Raw genomic sequence first — 18,275 nt, 5'->3', positions numbered from 1 at the left:
ATATAGTTTACTGCTCAGCACTTATGGCAACACTCTGGAAATCTGTGGAATCAATACAATGCTCACATCCATCATAAGGACGTGTTTTAACACCAGGTACTACAGTTACATGAACTGACATTTCCACTCAGACCCAAGATACACCTCACATTAGCCATCCCTCTCTGTGAACATGTCGGAATGCCAAATCTGACCGCATGACACGGGGGCTGAAGCCAGGACACACCACACTGGATGCCTTATAAGTCCAAAAACCTCTTTCTGCCTCTCATCATCCAGCCCATACTCCCCCACTATTTCTTCTTTTCTCTTCCAGAAGACGTCTAAGGCACTAAATCTATTAGCTAGCACATTCTTGTGTTTTTGAGTCTTCACTCAATTATGAAATAAAAGAAAACTGCCAGACTGCTTCAGATAAGAAAGAGAGAGAGAGAGAGTAGAATAGTGAGGGAAGGAAGAAAGGAGCTTATTTTCTTAACTCACCTTAGTGAAGAATACTGAGAGATGAGTCTCGCTGCCAAGGATCCAAATAGGGAACTTTGGAGATTTGAGAAATGCGCCAACCTTTAAAAGCAGAAAAAAAAAAAACTGAAATCGCAGTTGAGCGCCAATCTCCATACCAATGCCATGACGGCCTGGTCAGCCACATTCCAGAACCATCACGAACAGGTTGATTCACTGCGATAAGTTGATTTGTAATACTTACAGGAACTGCCAACTATTCAATCAATCAGCTTATGAAAATGATAGGACGCCAATTTACACATTAATCACTAGAACTGATTATGAACGGTTGATTGTATTATTATAGGAGCACTGAAACATGTTCTACATCAGGGGTGGTGAACATCAACTCCTGGCTATATATGGCCCCAGAGACCTTTTAAACAGTCTTGCAAGGCCATTTAAAAATTTTACTTATAAAAATAGCCTTGATTTTATTTATTATTACAAAATAATTATTATTAAATTACTGTCAAAAAATATTGCCAATTTTTTACAATTTGATTACGTTTATTTTTCTAATGTGTAAATCACGAGAATGTACACAATTAGTTAATTTCCTTCCACAATTTAAAATGACTACCCCCAAGAAAATAAAGATGAATGAATTTTCAGCCAATGCATTAATTGCAAGTTATTTTTATACTTTGGCTGTGAACGTTCCTCAACAGTCTGCACAATGCAGTTTCATCATCAGAAGTGTCTGCTATATATACACAAACACACACACACACACGCAAAAGTCTCAGGCCATTAGTATTTTCACCAACAAAAAACGGTTTAAAGTCAGTTATTTCTATGTTTTGATGTAGTGTGTCAGTAAGAAATATCAGTTTACATTTCCAAACATAATTATTGCCATTAAATGAAATAATTCAGTGAGATTTTTGTTTGCACATGGAATCTGACATCAGCCGGTGCTCCAAACAGAGATCTGATGTCATCATCATCAGTCTGTCTGGAATAACACGAAGAAACAGAACATACTGAGACAGGCTAAATCCAGAAGAACTGTGGCAATGTCTCCAAAACTCTTCAAGAAACCTGCAAACCTACAGTACAGAGCAAAGCTTTAGGCACTTGTGCAAAGATAATGCCTTAAATAGATTTTAATAATTAACTTCCATCAACCTAACTAAATTAAATCACCATTTGGTGTGACCACATTATGCGTTATGCAATATGCGTTAAAATACTAGTGGCCTAAAAAAATTTCACAGTACTGTATACACACACACCTTACTGACGCCAAACTTTTGAACTGCTGTGTAAATTAATTTTGTTATGAAAAGTTCCACACCTCTGATCCACATTACAAATGCTGCACGCACAGAAAACCACAGCCACCAATCAAAACCAAATTAAAATGGAATGAGATGAGAGTCAGCAGTTTAACACAAGACTGCAGAATTGTTCAAGAGATCAGAGTTCAAAGTGTAGCTCTGCACACTCTACCTACAGCTCGATCTCCAGCAGTGCATCCAAACACTGAAAGCCCTCACACTCAGCTCACATCACTCAACAGGTGAGTATCAGCAGCAGATTTGGGCGGGAGGGCGTTCCAGGGGTGTGCGGATTAAAATGATCATGAATATTGTGATGGAGGCTCAGATGGTTCTAAATATGAGGTGTTACATTCCTGCATCCCTCTAGTCCAAACACTGCTCACAGCACATATCCTGAAGCTCTGCTTAGCACAGTGCCATTTAAAACAAAGCAGCTTCTTAATGACTTTCTCCACAGGTTAAAACAATAGAGTCAATTCCTGCCCAGGCTCATAAAACATACAGGATGTATGCGCTAGGTGCCAGACCTCTGATGTTCACCCTTTAGAGGGCAACACATTAGTTAGAGAGCTGAGAGGCATTTAGCATCTGAAAAAGAGTACCACTAACTAACTAAAAAGAAAAGAAAAGAGAGAAAAAGGGAAGATGATAAAATAAGAAATGGTAAACAGAAGAGAAAAATGAAGGACATGAACAAAAATAAAATAAAACAAACTAAACTACGCAAAGAAAAGACCATTTTAAATAAAATAGAAAAAAACACACACACACACACAGAATTCCAAATTTAAATAGTTTTGTGTGCGAGAACAAACCTAGAGAATATCTGTTCCTCATCAGAAAAATTTGTAAAAAAAAAAAAGAAAACAGAGTGATGACTGCCACACTAGTCTGCAGTCAGTATATCAGTAAGTTGTGTTGCAGTTACATTTCCCTGTATGTATTCCCTGAGATGTATGGCTGGAAAACAGCAAAACCACAAAGAAGCTGTGAGCTTTGGCATCTAGAGCATCTATAGACACCTAACCCTTGCCAAAATTGGTTTCCAGATTTATGTAGAGAACACCATCTATTTACTGTAGAGAACACCATCTATACAACATGAATTATAAATCTAACTACAATATTGTAAGCTGCTGTGAGGGTGCTTATGAGTAGACACCCACCTTGCAATAGCGCAGAGACTCCATAAGTGTGAGGAAGCCAACAGAGGCCTGCTGATGGATGCCATGAAGCTCTAGAGCAAACAAAAACAAAGTAATTAAATTCCTCTCAACTGCACAAAAATAAACAGTCTAACATAAAACACTTTGAAACATAATGACCCTAGCATTCTCTCAGCAAGCATTTTTAAGTCTGTTAAAACTTGAGCAAAACATTAGCTAATGCTGCCACCAAGTGGTCTGCAACAGTAGAACATACTGTGACTCCAGTTATTTCAAACAAACAGCATTTCTGTCAACACATTAATATTAAGTAAAAACATGAAGCATACTCATTCCAGAACATTCTCTATCACCGTCCCACACATTAGACACAGCATGACCGGTCACCAGAAGGTTGATTAGACTCTGGCTAAAAAGTATGGAAAGAAAAGAAGCACTCACTATAGATGTGCATTTCAGCTTAATATACTTTATTTTTTTAATGTGTTATGATAAACAGTGCTATAAAGCAGCATTACACAACACAAGATAAATCTATTAGAATACAAGCCGATGATTAGAACAGCTGCCTAAAATCACACAATCAGAGCTTGAACACCCATCATGCATTTTACCTGCCGTGGCCGTACACCGGGTCAATCAGAGGTTCAGAGGTGTCTTCAATCTCATTCTTTATGTTCTCAATTCCCTGTAATTTCAAGTCAGACCATGAATACAAACACAGACACATGAATGAGCATAGCGGGCAAGTGACATGCTACAAAGGGCATAATTTGTCATGTATGCTATTGTTCAAAAATTTGGGGTCAGTTATTTATTTATTCACTTTTTAACTCTATGCCAGCATCAAGGCTATGTTTATGATGATCTCAGAATAAATTACACAAGATATGCAATTACCATAAAGTTATAGAAAACGTTTCAGGTATACACCATTAAAACAAATATAAAACTTATTTAAAATTTTAATATTAAACAATATTAATGTTTTTACTGTATTTTATGTTGAGCATAAGAGACTTCTTTCAAAAACAACAAAACAATTACTTAAATAAACCAATTCTTTTAAATTGTATGAATATTAAACAAATGATTGTTTTTACTGTATTTCTATTATGAGCATAAGAGACTTCTTTCAAAAACAACCCCAAACTTTTGAACAGCAGGTTTAGATGAGAGGTCGTTACCATGCAAGCTCATTATGCTGTTGTTTTAAAATTAATTTTTCAAAAATGTAAAGTTATACCTTTGTAAGTATGACAGAGTACAGAAATAGCAGAACCCCGAATTTGTTCTTCCAAGTGTCGTACAGTGACAACACCACCTCTCTCAATTCCGCATCGGTCCTGAGAGTCCTCTTCCTGAGAAAGGAGCAACCACAATTCAACTACCAATTGGGAAAGATCCTTACCGAATACAAATTTATCTAGGAGTTTAAGCTGCACCCTTTATTACATTGTGAAATTAGGTGCTTCTGCACTACTGGAGATTTCTGCCAGGAATTTGCATATTTGTAAGACAAGGGGATTGAAAGGGTAAGCCAGTGAAGACATAATGAAAGAGAAACAAGTGATGCAGTGTGGAAAGAGAGTTTGTGCACTTACTGTATGATGCTGTGAAACCTCTCAAAGCCAAGCTCCTCAGCAGCCAAAGCAGCTACACACACACCATGCAAAAACAAACACATTTAACAAGACACAACAATCCAGAGAAAATTATTTGGAAGTTCATGGTTAATAAGAAGACACATGTTGGATCATCTACTGTCAATGTATGCATTCAAAGTGAAAAGATATAGCAAATATTACAGATCAGTGTTAGGTAGGGGTGTGCCATTTCATACCATGCACGATAACACAGGTATAGATTTTTACATTATAATAAAGTGTCATATTGCGATATCAATAATATAACAATGAGACTATGTTCGGTGAGGGATGCACCGAATGTTTGGCAGCCAAAGAAGCAAAGACTAAATAAATTGTACTGAACAATGATGTGACGTGATCAAATAGAGGTGCGCACTAATGCAGCAAACATGACAGCAGTGTGGTAGCATTTAAAAGGGTCAGAGAAAGACGCAAAATTGCATGTGTTCAAACAGCGCTGCATTAGCTCGCAGCACTCTCGTTAGCAAGGGTTCAAAGTCCAAACCGAGAGGGAAAAACTTGTCAGTTGCTCAGTAACATTTTTATGCATTTTTACAAGGCACGTGACAATTTGATAGGTAAAATTACAAAAATTGATACGATATTGTAAAATTACAATCCTAACATTTATGAATGTTGATGGAGCTTTTATTTTGATGGAAACCCGCAGGAAGTCCTCAGTGCTTCTTTTTGTTGACAGCAGCAGATTATAAATTATTCTCATTACTAATTCTCATTACAAGGCTCAATTTATTTGAATGCCTGATTCAAGAAGGGGGTCTCAAAAATGGCCACAAAATATTTTTTTACTAACTTATAGATTTTAAGTTAAATTGGGCTTTGTTGGTAAAATGTCTGCTAGAATGCAAAAAAATGGTCAATGTTAAATAAGTATTTTTAAATTGCTGTTTTTCTATTAACATACATAAAAAAAATTGATTCCAAGTTATTTGACATTTTAATATTATTAATTCTTTTTAAGTAACACAATAGTTACTTTCTCTTGTAATTGGCTTCTTTTATAATGCTGTAACTCAGTTACTATTTGTGAGAAGTAACTAGTAACTATAACTAATAACTTTTAAAGTAATTTCCCCAACACTGGTAGATTTATACTCTGAATTAGGTAGTCTGTGAATGACAGTAGTTCATTGGAAAACACAACATTGAGAACGACTGTTGTTAATTTTCTTACTCTGTGTCTCAGTAGGCTGGCTCGACTCAGGCTCTGGGTGGCTGTCAGTGATGTCACTGCTGTCTGTGGTTTTAGCACGAGGCAAGGTGGCCAGGTGAAAGGCCTGTGTCTTATTGAGGCAGGCAGACTCCAGGATCTCACTGAGGGTGGAGCACAAGACTGTCCTCTGCTCTTCCTCTGTAAGGAGAACACAGAACATAAGTCATGCCACGCATCTAATTTCTCTGCTGCTTTAAAGATTCAAAGCGATCAGTTTTGCCACTAGCTGACGTGATGGATCCTTCGCTCTGTGTCCCAGTATAGTTCCATGCCATTACTTTAATCTGCCAAATAGATTGGGAATAAAATAAATGTTTAAATGAAGTGATCAACTACCTGTTATAAACAAAAAATTATAAATTGTTTTTGCATACAATTCAAATGTCTTTCAAAACCCAATGAAACTTATCCAGAGGTTGAACAAGTTTACATAGGTAGGACATGACTGTTCTTTCTGTTTATGACAATCAAGCAGCATTCCAAGCAGGATGACAATTACACACATTAATGAGGGCATCAGCTAAGAATGTCAAATATGATCTTTGCAAAGGAGTGAGGAGGAAATGATGGGAGGAGAAGAAAACTAAACATCTTAAGCTGTAAAACACAATCAGGACACAATCTCTCCAACAACGTTGTAACATGTCTTCAATTGAAACGGAAAGTGATCTAAAATATTGGATAAAAAGGCTGGCGTATTACGGGGGACAGGTAATAAAGGTCTTAGAATGCTACTTTTATAATTTGACTGCATTAAGAAAGTGCCAGATTTCCTAAACAGGGCAAATTAGCTTGAGAGCCTTATCCCATAAAAGTGCAGATGGGAGTGGAAAATTCTGCAAGTGATTTACTGGCAATGCACAAAATAAAGAAAGAAGCAACCGGTGCATTTCCATAATGACCAATACAATCTACCAAGAGCAGTGCAAATAATCAGAGCTATAATAAGGTGCATGATAATAAGGTGTGTGTGACCTACTAACACAGGCACAAATTGGTTAAGTCATGCTTTTTTGGGAGGTAAATAATGGCGCAAACACCAGGAAATTGACTAGTGCAAACCTAAGTAAATCATGTTACGTGATTCATTTAAATACTCTCCTCTCATAAATTTTGCATTTGAAAGGAAAACTCAAACAAATGCATATGCAGTGAGGTCAGCCACAAAATGACTGTCCAAACCTTTTCACTGGACGTTTTTAGTAAATCCTGACAGTACACTCTAGAAATGCTCCAGTAAAAACCTGTTAAATGGTTAACGGTAATTTCCCCTATTACATACGGTGAATAACCATAAACTGACATGCCCAGAATTCCCTGCATCACATTTCAAATTTGATCTGTGTTACACCTAATGTTGTTAAATGAATGATTATTGCATCATTTCAGTTTCATGTGTGTTACCATGATGGTGTTAGTGTTTGTGTGAATGACTGTGCACCTTCTATATATGTTAATATTTAAAAGCTGCTTGTGATGAGCTTTGGTTTATTATGTGACGTTCTCTTATCAGTGCATTACAAAGATACAAACCAGAGTTCAGTATTTCAATAGGCTGCTATATTAACATTATACCAGTTAATGAAATTATGGTATTCAACTGTAAATTTAATTTAAAACCTTAAAACCTAAAATGTTGCTTTTTTTGCAGTGTAGTTTTTTAACACCAAAAGGTTTGCTTTGGGGCAAGCTGTTTGTAAATCTGTCCCACAGTGAAGCACCAATTTCTCCAATTTTAGGCACACAGAAAGACTACAATACAGATATATACCTATAATAAGATTCATGATGATGAATGATGATGGCGGGGGGGAGAGTACATTAAAATAATTATATCATAACAATGCTTAATTTATGTATTTACACCACCTAAATATCAAGTTTATAAATGACCTGTCTTTGTATAGTCTTTATAATCTTAATCACAATTTACGTTTATGCTTATTATGCCACCTATGATGAGCTTGAGATGCTCATACATGCCTCGCCTGAGTTTTATCAAGTGTACAAAAGTGGAAACAAGGTGGAATTCCCTTTTAAAATAATGTACAACAAACCTGAGATATCTTTCCAGTTTGAGCCTTCAGTGTTAAACAACATGTTCTTCAACAGGAAAGCCTGACAAATAACAAACAAAAACATACAAATGATTGGGGCTGGAATACAAAAAATGACTTCAAATCTGAATAGATTTTAAAACAGCAGGTATCATACACTCGCCAACTTTATAAGTGGTTACAAAGAACTCTAAGCAACTGAGGATCTCACACTAGCAGACTTTCAGGGATTTTCTGAACACTAACTCATGAAGATATAAGCAAGGAGGTGAATGACATCTGATGTCCTCCCAACTAGACTGAATCCTTAGTCTTCCCATCAGACAATATAAGATTTATGAAATCGACCAACTTCGACTGCTCAGAATCTGCAGACTGATATAAAGACTGGTGACAAATTAAAGGTAAAACTTAAAGCATCTTGGCAGAGTGTTGGGCTAAAAAGTGCCACCACAGCAGTTACAATGAACCCTGGCTTTGATTCGACAAGTCTCTGGATCTCTCTTTGTGGGAATAAAAACCGTTCTTATAAAAGCGTTGTGATAATGGTAAGGATGAACGCTGATATAGTTATTGTTCTTGATTAATGTGTCTTTACAATGTAGAAAAGTCCTACATCACAAGTGTTTTTGGAGAGACACTTAATCATCTCTTAAACAGTTTGAATCCACTGTAATTCTGTCCCTCACAGCTTCATTTTCACTGCTGTCAAAAATTAACCATCAAACCAATCAGTAACCCCATGTGCCCTATGGATGGGACCACTGTCAATCTTGAACAGTCCCATCAGGATGGGCTAAATGTAATTACTTAGAAAAATTAAGCCGGCATGGTTCTGGTTTCTCTGGATTTACCTTTAATTTGTCACCAACCTTTAAATTACATCACTGCAGAGCAGCTTTTATATTGTGGATTTTACAAATGCGTAGATGTACACTTACTTCATTACTGACTAAACATCATAACCTACGAACAGAAAAAAACAAGGCGAATACCTGCACAGGTGCAATGACAGCACAGGGTCCACCTTCAAACTGCTCCAGTGCAGAGCGCTCTGCCTCACTAAACACAAAGCCTGTGGAAAGAAACACAGTGAACACGAACCACGGTCAATGTCACAAGTCTCAGCTTGGCAATTCATCAGGGGCTTGGCAATTTATAACTGGGCAAGCAGTCAGGCTGAAGTAACATGATCTTGGCATTGGTCTTCTTTGATGACCATTGCAGATTTTACAATACAAGTAATGGATGTATATCCTTTAAACTGAGAGTTTTAACTTTGAAAATCTGAGTCAGCATTCGTAAGAATTCTTTTAGTATCTATTAAAGCATCAAAAACTATCAAGACCGCTTACCTTGTGACCACCTGCGGAAGAGGGATGCAGGCACTCCTCCGCCACCGGGTCTGCCCCACACCAGATCCACTACTTCTTTATTAGTATCTGACATTTCTGTTCTTGCTTTTCGTCAATATTAACTCAAACCATGCATCGAGACCAATGAAGATCCTTGTGACAGCTAACCGCTGTAGTGCACGCGACGTGGCTAGCGAACTCGTCCTGATCGTTAGCTTTTGAACACACAGCCCGTAACAGCAAACCGCAACAGCTCGATTAACCTACAGGTTCGCTTTATGTCTGAAATTAATGTTATCTTACGTCTTATGTGGTATTCAGCTCCTTAATTCGAGATTTCTGTTCGGTCTGTTTAACTGAACAGGCCTGGTAACGTTATGTCCTCGCTGAAGAAACTCACTCACCATTCGGTTTGTGGCTTGTTGCGTTATTAAACGTCCAAAACAAACGTTTAGCTCTTTGCCCAGACAGCCGTTTTAAGAGTAACGTTAGTTAACGACTGTCAAGTCCGCTCGACAAGACCTAGAAAAAATACGGAGAAATTCAATGAAAAATGCTCGCTGAGGTAACCAACAGAGTGCTCTATGAGCAATCCAGTTTATTTACTACGTGCTTCTACCTCAACTTCGACTTTGTGTGAGAGATTGGTTCAAATCGAGAAGGTTCTGGTGACGTCGAGAAAGAGAGAGGTCTGATTGGTCATTCCGCCCATCATTCATTTGGCAACGTCGAGCGTTTTGTTGTTCCCGCCTACAATACGGAGGCTGAGCTTGAATATACAGAAAGCTTGGCTAAGCAATGTTATATAATAAATTCTTAAAATACCAACTGTGAAGCAGGCGCACCCACAGAGGCTATAATGATGTCTTGCAACAATGTATCCTAACATAGTGTACAGTGAATAGATGGTCAGAAAATAACGCCCAAATTTAACATTGTAGATAAATGAACACTGAAAATTTGGACTGTATAATGCAAGGTACCTTCTGGTAACGAGTCAAATTTGTGCACACCATATAAATTGGCAATGAAATGGTTAATAATGAAAAATTACTGAAAACACTTAATTTAAAAAAACGTATATAATTCTTTAGACAATTTTTCTTGCAGTTTTTATTCATTTACATTTTAGCATGTATAGTCATTTATTTTCACTAGCAATATTTCAATGAATAAAATAAACAGTATTTAATAAATCCCTTTCCATTGTTTGTACGATGCATTCAAACAACGCTTCTTGCACTGAGAAATGCACTGAGAAGAGAAGCAGTTATACGTTTCAACAACAGAAGGGCCAAAAAAATAAACATTTCCTTGGAGACTTTTATTTTGTTAAAGGTGACTTAACAGGAAGTCAATCACGTTGTAGCCCATGCGTGCTTTCTCGTTGGCAAGTGGACGCTGTTCTAGAGGAGAAGTGTTTTCCTCTATAAAAAGTGACATAAATTCACGGATTTGATCTAACAGCAATGGGCGGACAAGCAAAATCTAAAAAGAAAAACAAAGCTAAAAGAAAAGACACTAAACCAAATGGAGGTATGTCAGTTTTAAGAATATATTGTGTCAAACGGTCTGGCAATATTGCTTGTATTTCACTACAATAATGACTTTAAAACACTTTTTGTTCTTTTCTTTTTTTAAATGCCATATTAATTAAAGCTGTCTCTTGATATTGTCGGTTTGCTTTGACAGTAAGGCTTTAATGTAAACATGTCATTTAATATCCATGTGATCTGATTAATGCTATGTAGAGTTTATTGAAGAAGGATTGTCAAACTTGTCATAGCTGTGCTTTACCTATTCACATTTAACAGACTTTGCCGCAGAATCCTGTTCAGGAAGGTTTGCTTATGTGAGTGGTTTGTGAAAATCATTTCTTGATGTCCAGGTGCCTTGATGTCGCCACAGGAGAGAATGAAAGCCAAGATGCAGGAAAGAGCCAAAAAGAAAACGGCTGAAAAATACACAATTGATCAACTAATTGAAAAGGTAATATATTTCCTATAATGACATCTTAAAGACATGAAATATTAGTGCTTGTTTTCAGACTGTACTACTGTACCTCTCTTTTCTTCTAAGACTGAAGAGTGTGTAGACAACTTTGACTTTGACATGGCCAGGCTGTACTGTCAGCGAGCACTCGATATTGAACCCACAAACTTGACCCTCCTGGACACGATGGGGAACATCTGCAGTGAGCTGGGAGAAATAGAGAAAGCTAAACAGATATCCTTCCACAGTACATACAAATAACTTGAATATGTTTATCCTGTACTATCCCCGTGAAGCCTCTAGTCTTGTTTTTCCTTTTCTTGAAGAGCGCATGATTGTATTTGAGTGTTACGGTCCTTAACAGTGGTTTACGTGTATCTGAAGGCTGTGGAGCTCAGTCCAGAGGAGGGCCATAGTAAGTACATGTACCTGGGGCAGATTCACACAGGCAGAGAGGCTGTTCAGTACTTCAGTAAAGGAACTGAGGTCATGCTCAACGTCATGGACAAACACACCAGTGAGGCAAGACACTGCTGATACACACACAGTTCAAGCATTTTACATAGATATTTAGGTGACTTGATTATTTCATTTATACATTTGCATACACTACCATTCAAATGTTTGGGATTTGAGATTATGGAAAGAAATTTGTTCTAAAACATAATAATTCTGTCAAATAAATTCTGTTCCTTTGAACTTTCTGTTCTTTAAAGAATTCTGAAAAAACATTTATCATGGTTTTCACAAAATAGTGTGAGGTTTACCGATACCGATAGCTAGGTTGGACCACACTGGACGATACAGGTTAATTAAATTTAAAATGGATACTGAACAAAAACTAAAATAGTGCTATATTTAAAAATAAAAATAAAAATACTGAACCATACTATTAGTAGTAATAGTAGAAGTAGAAGTAATAATAATATTTAATAATAATAATTTTTTATAGTAAATGTTGAAATTACTACACTCTAATAGGGCACCTATGAAATCAGTTGTATTTTTTCGTAAATTCCATTTTATTTTATTTTCCAAATTCTGTTATTTCTGTTTACAATTTCTGGATTCTGTTTTTTCCATAAAAACATTTCTCCACTTCTTTTTAAAAGATAAAATAGAGTTTATTAATCAAAAAGAAAGTCTGATTAATTAAAATAATGAAACTTATACATTTTCACATCAAAGAGGCACAGATAAATTTGAAGCAAATGGAAAGAGCGGTGTATGTTATAATGTAATTTAATGGAAAACTATGCGAATGGCGGTCTGTGGTGCAGCAGAATTTTCTGTCAGCAGCATTTAAATCCGGGTCTGAAGTTTCTTGCTCTGTTCATTGTGCAGCATCACGTGTCTAAATGAACAGCATGTGCTGTCAGTGATTCAGCCACTAGAGGCCGCTCTCGCACTGTATAATGAAAACCAGCAATGGACGCATCCCGGAAAACTATCGGCATGGATTTCTGCTGATAATAACCGATTGTTCCAGGAATCAACTATACATTTACACTTTAAAACAACAATTTTCTATTTTAATTTTTTTTTTACATTGGTCGACCTCTACTATTAAGCAGTTCAGTTGTTTTCAACAGTGATAATAATAAGAAATGTCAAATTAGAATGATTTCTGAAGAATCTTGTGACACAGCAGACTAAAATAATGGCTCTTGAAAATTCAGGCATGCCATCACAGGAATATATTACATTTTTTAAATAGAAAATTTTTGTTTTAAAGTGTAAATGTATGTTGCAAAATTAATGTACATGTACTATATTTTTGATAAAAGAAATACAGCTTTGTTCAACATAAGAGACTTCTATTAAATTCTGTTTTAACAAATCTTACCAACAGCAGTTTTTTGAATGGTAGTCCACGTTATTTTTTATCAGAGGAACTCACAAATCCAGGTAAAATGTAAACAAGACCAGATATATTTTTACATAGTGAAGTTAAAACCAGGGTTATATCTAGGTAAATAATTATTCTGAGATTTCCATTTAAATGAGTGCTTGGAATGTTGTCACATAAGTTTTTTTTCTTCTTCTTTTCTCAAACAAACACCCCAAAACATTTCTGAAAGCTGTCTGTACAGAAACTGATGAAGAATCAACCTACTCTGCTAAATGCAGAAATGTAAATGTACTCAGATTAAATTTAGTGACAACTAGCCCCAGTATTCACCATGTTGTGGAATTTGCGATGACCTACAGTAAAGCACATACTGTAGCTAATCAGTGTTGCCAAATAAAAAAAGTTTTCCTGCAGAATAGGGCTACCTTGACACTGTTGTTTTCATGTCTGTGGGTTGAAGCAACCCCAATAACAAGATATTTAGCCCCTGAGATGTGAATTTTACTGGGGAACCTTGCCAAAAAAAGAAAAGAAAAAATCATGCAATTTTTAACGAGGGACCCCTCAAAATGCAATAGGGCTAGTTTTGGGCTAGTTTGAGTAGCAATTGGCTGGGTTTTGTTGTGAAAACCTGGCAGCCCTGTATTTAATACTGCAAGAGAAGAGCAGAGAACATACAGTTCTAATTAAGTAAATATAAAAGATACAAGTACTAAGATGAGTCCGTAAGTTACAGCTAGAATAAACCACAACACAGTATGCATACAGTTGTAGAAGGTTAACACAGTAAAATATGTTGTGACCGTATGTATTTTAAAGTTCTACAAGCCTGAAAATAAGAGAGACTATCAGAGACCAGATGTAAACAGAATTTCACTCTCTAAGATACAAAGGAATTGTCCATTTGTTTAGAAGCCTGAGAGCTTTGGCTAATGAATAATGGATGAATTCCATCATTTTCCCAATGGACGGCACTTTCTTTGCATTGATTACTAAGTTAGCTGCTGAATCAGAGTAATGCTTTCTGGAAGGCCCAGAATTAGCACTGACATAATAACAGGAGGCATTTAGTTATGCTGAGCTGGTCTCATAGAATGCCTGTGTGCGCTGCTCGTGTCAGTCTAGTGTCTACGCAGGGCGGGTAAATGGAACAGACAGAAGGCCAGATGTGTCTTGTTCCTGTAAGTAGAGAGGTATTGAAAACCAGTTGGTCACAGACATTGTTTTACAGCAAAGCAAACTGTAATCAATTGCAATGACCACACAGGCCTTGCATACACTGCTGTGAATTAAATTCAGATGCTATGAATAATACTCTGAGCATTGTGGCAGCATAAAATGCACATCCTCGGTGGTTTAAATGACTTGTCTTGAGGGATAGTTGTATTAGTTTGAACAAAGAGGAGTCAGCTGTAGGATTTATTTAGAGCTAAATATGCAGTTGAATCTTTCAGCACTAGAGGGCAATAAAACATAAGCAGAAAATAAAATCCTATAGAACAGTGACCCTCAGACCTTTTGTCTTCAATGGCTACCGGTATTGTATAACACAGTCTTCAAAGGCCCACCAGTTTTTATTTTTAGCTTTGTTTCATTTGAATTGTTTTTATTTATTTATCTTTATTAACAGAACTTAGGGATGTTTACATAGGAATTGACCACATTTTATATATATGTATATATATAAAAAAAAGAATCAAGAACTGTATGCTGAAAAAAAAATTGTTTTAATATTTTAATATTTTTTGCATGTTTTTTTCTTTATCATTTAAATTGAGTACGATTATTTTAATGTTCTAATATTAATATTGTTAATAACAATAAATCCGTTCAAATATTTCTGTAAAAATCATCCTGCAACCCTGAGGTCCCTGGAGAATCACTGCTGACAGTGTGCATGTATTAGAAATGTCAATATCTACTAAACATCTTGAATGTGTGTTAGAAACATTATTGTAATTGATAAATTTCAAACAATATAAGATTTATCAAATATTATGTTATTATAAATCTTATTCCGCATTCAGCATAAAAATAGAAAACTTTTATGCTATGTGTGCTGTGAAAGGTTAAAGAAACATAAAATAAATAAAAGATAAGTCTTCTGAAGCCATAAGAACAGGTGGCATATTTATTTTGCATATATAGAGCATTATATCTATGGTGATTTTTGAGAGAGACTAGGATGAGATGTTAATTTTTAAATTCCACAAAAAAAAAAAACCTTGGAAAAGCAAGGTGAGTGAACAATGAAAGGGTGCATTATTATTATTATTATTTTATTTCATTGTCACATGTGGTTCTGTGTTCTGATAGGCTAGTGCATTCGGAGCGGCTGCATTTCCATCTGTCTGTGCCGTCTCAAAGAAGGACGTGTCTGTGGCCTTCTGTTCCATCGCTGAGATCTTCTTCACAGATCTCTGGTAAATATCTGCCTTTTTTTACACCGATATATTCTGGCTCCTATTCAACCTCTTTGTTTGCTCTAGCCTTTCTCTTTTTTTTTTTTTTTTTCTCAACCTTTTTGGCTTTCTGTACCTGCAGAGATATGACACACACACACACACACACACAGACATACACACCTGGGACGCTGCAGACTGGAGCCCATCTGCTCTGAGGCCTGCAGAAAAGATCTAATCACAGACTGGTTGATAGAGGGATAGAACTCAGGATTGGAGTAATGATATGGTAGGAGAGGGATGAAAAGTAGATGTGGAATAGAGATGCGTTTAGTTGTTGATTGCCGAGGATCTTGGCACGACGTGACTTCTTTCAAACCCTGAGATTGAAATGCAAAGCATGAGGGAAAGGTCAGGTTTATTGACTAAGTAAGCTCCATACCATTTTCACACATCGTTGTACATTATGAAGGTACAGCAGCAGCCTCTAGCAAAGTACAGTACGTCTCCATGCCTTTCCTCTTGATGTACTGTATAGTTGTACGTGTGTATCGGGTTGTTGTTGTGGTAGATGTTTGCTGCAGGCGATAACTAGAAAATCAAGAGGGGCTGGAAAGAGTTTGTGTGTGTGTGTGTGTGTGTGCGCGGGCGCTAACAAATAACATTTTCTTCACTAGTGTTGTTGCCCTTGGGTGCTGTGGAAACTCTTGTTTAGTTCAATTATTGGTCAAACTTGTAATTTTTGGTGTAGACATTGTACCCATACAGAGCTAAAGCATGCAGTGTGTGTTACTTTGAAATAGTTCCAAAAATGCATTTAATTCTAATACATATTTGATGCTTCCCATTTTGGTATCTTCATTTAATTAAAAAACATATTTAATGCAAGTAAAATATGCTTGCATATTGCAGTGCAAGTAAAGTGTCTAATGTTTCAGATAACTTTGTAAAAATAAAAAATAAAAAATGGGTGAAATAATGTTCCATAATCATTCAGTGTAACAGATATATGTATGTAAAAATTAAACAACATACTCAATCTGATGTGTACTCATTAAAATATTAAAAATAAATATTAATTGCACTTATTTTTTAAAATATTTTACATGATTAAAAACTTACTGAAAAATGGGTAAAACCTGTAAAATAAAAAAAATAAAGATTTAAAAATGCAGTTGATTTAGTTTTAGGGGCTGCAATGTGATTTGTGAAGTCAATGTGAAGTCTTTTAAGGTCATCAAATGATTTTTGTTCTAAATATGCCTGATTAGATTTTTTGGTATTATATGAACTATTGTTACACTGAATGGCATTTTGAATGTCTTTTGTAAATCATGATAAAAAAATATATATATTTTTTTTTGCTCAGGAAAACTTTTATTAATTTCTTTGACCCATATATAATATTCATCTATATGAAGTATATCTATATGTGCACATGCAAAAAAAAAAAAAAAAAAAAAAAAAATGTATGTGTGGTTCCAGGAGGCTCTAAATATTTATTCAAAATGTAGAAAGTTCAAACTTATTTATCAGGTTTTTATGATTAAATACACACACTTCTTACAACCTTTACCACTTTCCTTACTTTCAATTTGGCTTGGGCAAAATACCGGTAGACACGGTGCTTATTGAATGTTATAAGTTATCAAACTTTCACTGTATCTGCTCCTCAGCTATCAATGAGAGGAACATCTGTACTTCCTCAACAGACCATGAAACAGCCATTTTTTGGTTGTTAAAAAAGATTGTGCTGATTTACAGTAAAGGGGGTCTGGTGTGTTCACTTCTCACTGCTGTGTGTGTGTGTGCACTTGAATGGGTTAAATGCAGAGCACCAGTTCTGAGTATAGGTTACCATACATGGCAAATGTCACGACTTTCACTGTCTAATCAAACACTGTCTGACAAAATCGCTTCAATAAGCTTTAATAAGAAGAAATATAGATTTCCTTTACACAGTGAGTGTTATACATCTGATTAATTTATACGGTGTATGTATAGCATTTTATTTGTTCTATTGCAGTTTTTGTTCCGTTGCTTGTAATTCATTCCTTATTGTTATTTAATCAGTCACTTATTATATACTGGTTCCTATTACCTCGTCCTCGTATTCATCCTTGCTTTCTTTTAACTTATCCAACATGCTCTTAACCTGTATCATGACTTCTCATCCTACCCTGCTTTCTTTTATCTTATAACACTTGATCTCATTCTATCCTGCTTCCTTTTATCCTATATTGCTTCTTCTCATCCTATATCTCTCACTTTATATCATTACCTATTATATTGTTCTCTTCTTATCCTTTTTTAATATCTCTTGTCTTTTTAATTAAGGTATTGATTGATCATAATTTCTTTGAAAATATTTGCACACCGGTATTTATGAAAAAGATTGTATTTGCACATGAGTTTAATATCCCTGACTGGCTTTTATGTGCTTTTATTAGCTTTCTAACTCTTTTTATTGTTTGACAGCATGGAGGAGGGCGCTGCTGACCGTTGCAAAGAGGCCATTGACAAAGCCTTACAGTACGACGAGCACAACCCTGAAGCTCTCCAGTTGATGGCCAGCTACTTGTTCAGCATCGAGAAAACTGAGGTACGACAGGACAACTGTGGAGTGAATTACCCAGAGTTCCCTCACTGTCTCTCTAGTTCACTGCAGAGTTCTGAGCAGTGGGTCATTATGCGTTCATAATTAGTGTAGGTGGAGAATAGCCGAGTCATGTATTTATGAAGAGACACAGATAGAAATTATGTGAGAGAGCGAGTGAT

The 18,275-nt window shown here is 36.0% G+C and overlaps 2 protein-coding genes across 3 annotated transcripts in view; one reads left to right on the top strand and one right to left on the bottom strand.

Moving 5' to 3' along the window:
* mindy3 (MINDY lysine 48 deubiquitinase 3) overlaps window positions 1-9,889 on the bottom strand; it is a 36,116-nt gene extending 26,227 nt beyond the window's left edge. The window contains exons 1-10 of one of the 2 annotated variants that reach the window (XM_052578686.1): window positions 9,252-9,889; window positions 8,892-8,971; window positions 7,897-7,957; window positions 5,801-5,977; window positions 4,561-4,612; window positions 4,203-4,317; window positions 3,571-3,644; window positions 3,286-3,365; window positions 2,957-3,027; window positions 484-564 (exon numbers count right to left, since the gene is read on the bottom strand). In XM_052578686.1, coding sequence (XP_052434646.1) covers window positions 484-564; window positions 2,957-3,027; window positions 3,286-3,365; window positions 3,571-3,644; window positions 4,203-4,317; window positions 4,561-4,612; window positions 5,801-5,977; window positions 7,897-7,957; window positions 8,892-8,971; window positions 9,252-9,345 — 885 coding nt within the window. In that variant the 5' untranslated portion in view covers window positions 9,346-9,889. The remainder of the gene's footprint in view (window positions 1-483; window positions 565-2,956; window positions 3,028-3,285; window positions 3,366-3,570; window positions 3,645-4,202; window positions 4,318-4,560; window positions 4,613-5,800; window positions 5,978-7,896; window positions 7,958-8,891; window positions 8,972-9,251) is intronic. The other variant, XM_052578687.1, reaches the window with a different exon arrangement.
* Window positions 9,890-10,606: 717 nt separating this feature from the next.
* The window catches only part of si:dkey-12j5.1 (uncharacterized), an 80,214-nt gene continuing 72,545 nt past the window's right edge, over window positions 10,607-18,275 (top strand). The window contains exons 1-6 of the mRNA XM_052578564.1: window positions 10,607-10,787; window positions 11,140-11,240; window positions 11,331-11,477; window positions 11,616-11,765; window positions 15,412-15,518; window positions 17,976-18,099. Coding sequence (XP_052434524.1) covers window positions 10,721-10,787; window positions 11,140-11,240; window positions 11,331-11,477; window positions 11,616-11,765; window positions 15,412-15,518; window positions 17,976-18,099 — 696 coding nt within the window. The 5' untranslated portion in view covers window positions 10,607-10,720. The remainder of the gene's footprint in view (window positions 10,788-11,139; window positions 11,241-11,330; window positions 11,478-11,615; window positions 11,766-15,411; window positions 15,519-17,975; window positions 18,100-18,275) is intronic.

The sequence above is a fragment of the Carassius gibelio genome, chromosome B16, assembly GCF_023724105.1.
Source record: "Carassius gibelio isolate Cgi1373 ecotype wild population from Czech Republic chromosome B16, carGib1.2-hapl.c, whole genome shotgun sequence".
In the NCBI taxonomy this organism is placed as follows: Eukaryota; Metazoa; Chordata; class Actinopteri; order Cypriniformes; family Cyprinidae; genus Carassius; species Carassius gibelio.
This window is presented reverse-complemented; position numbering and strand designations above follow the sequence as displayed.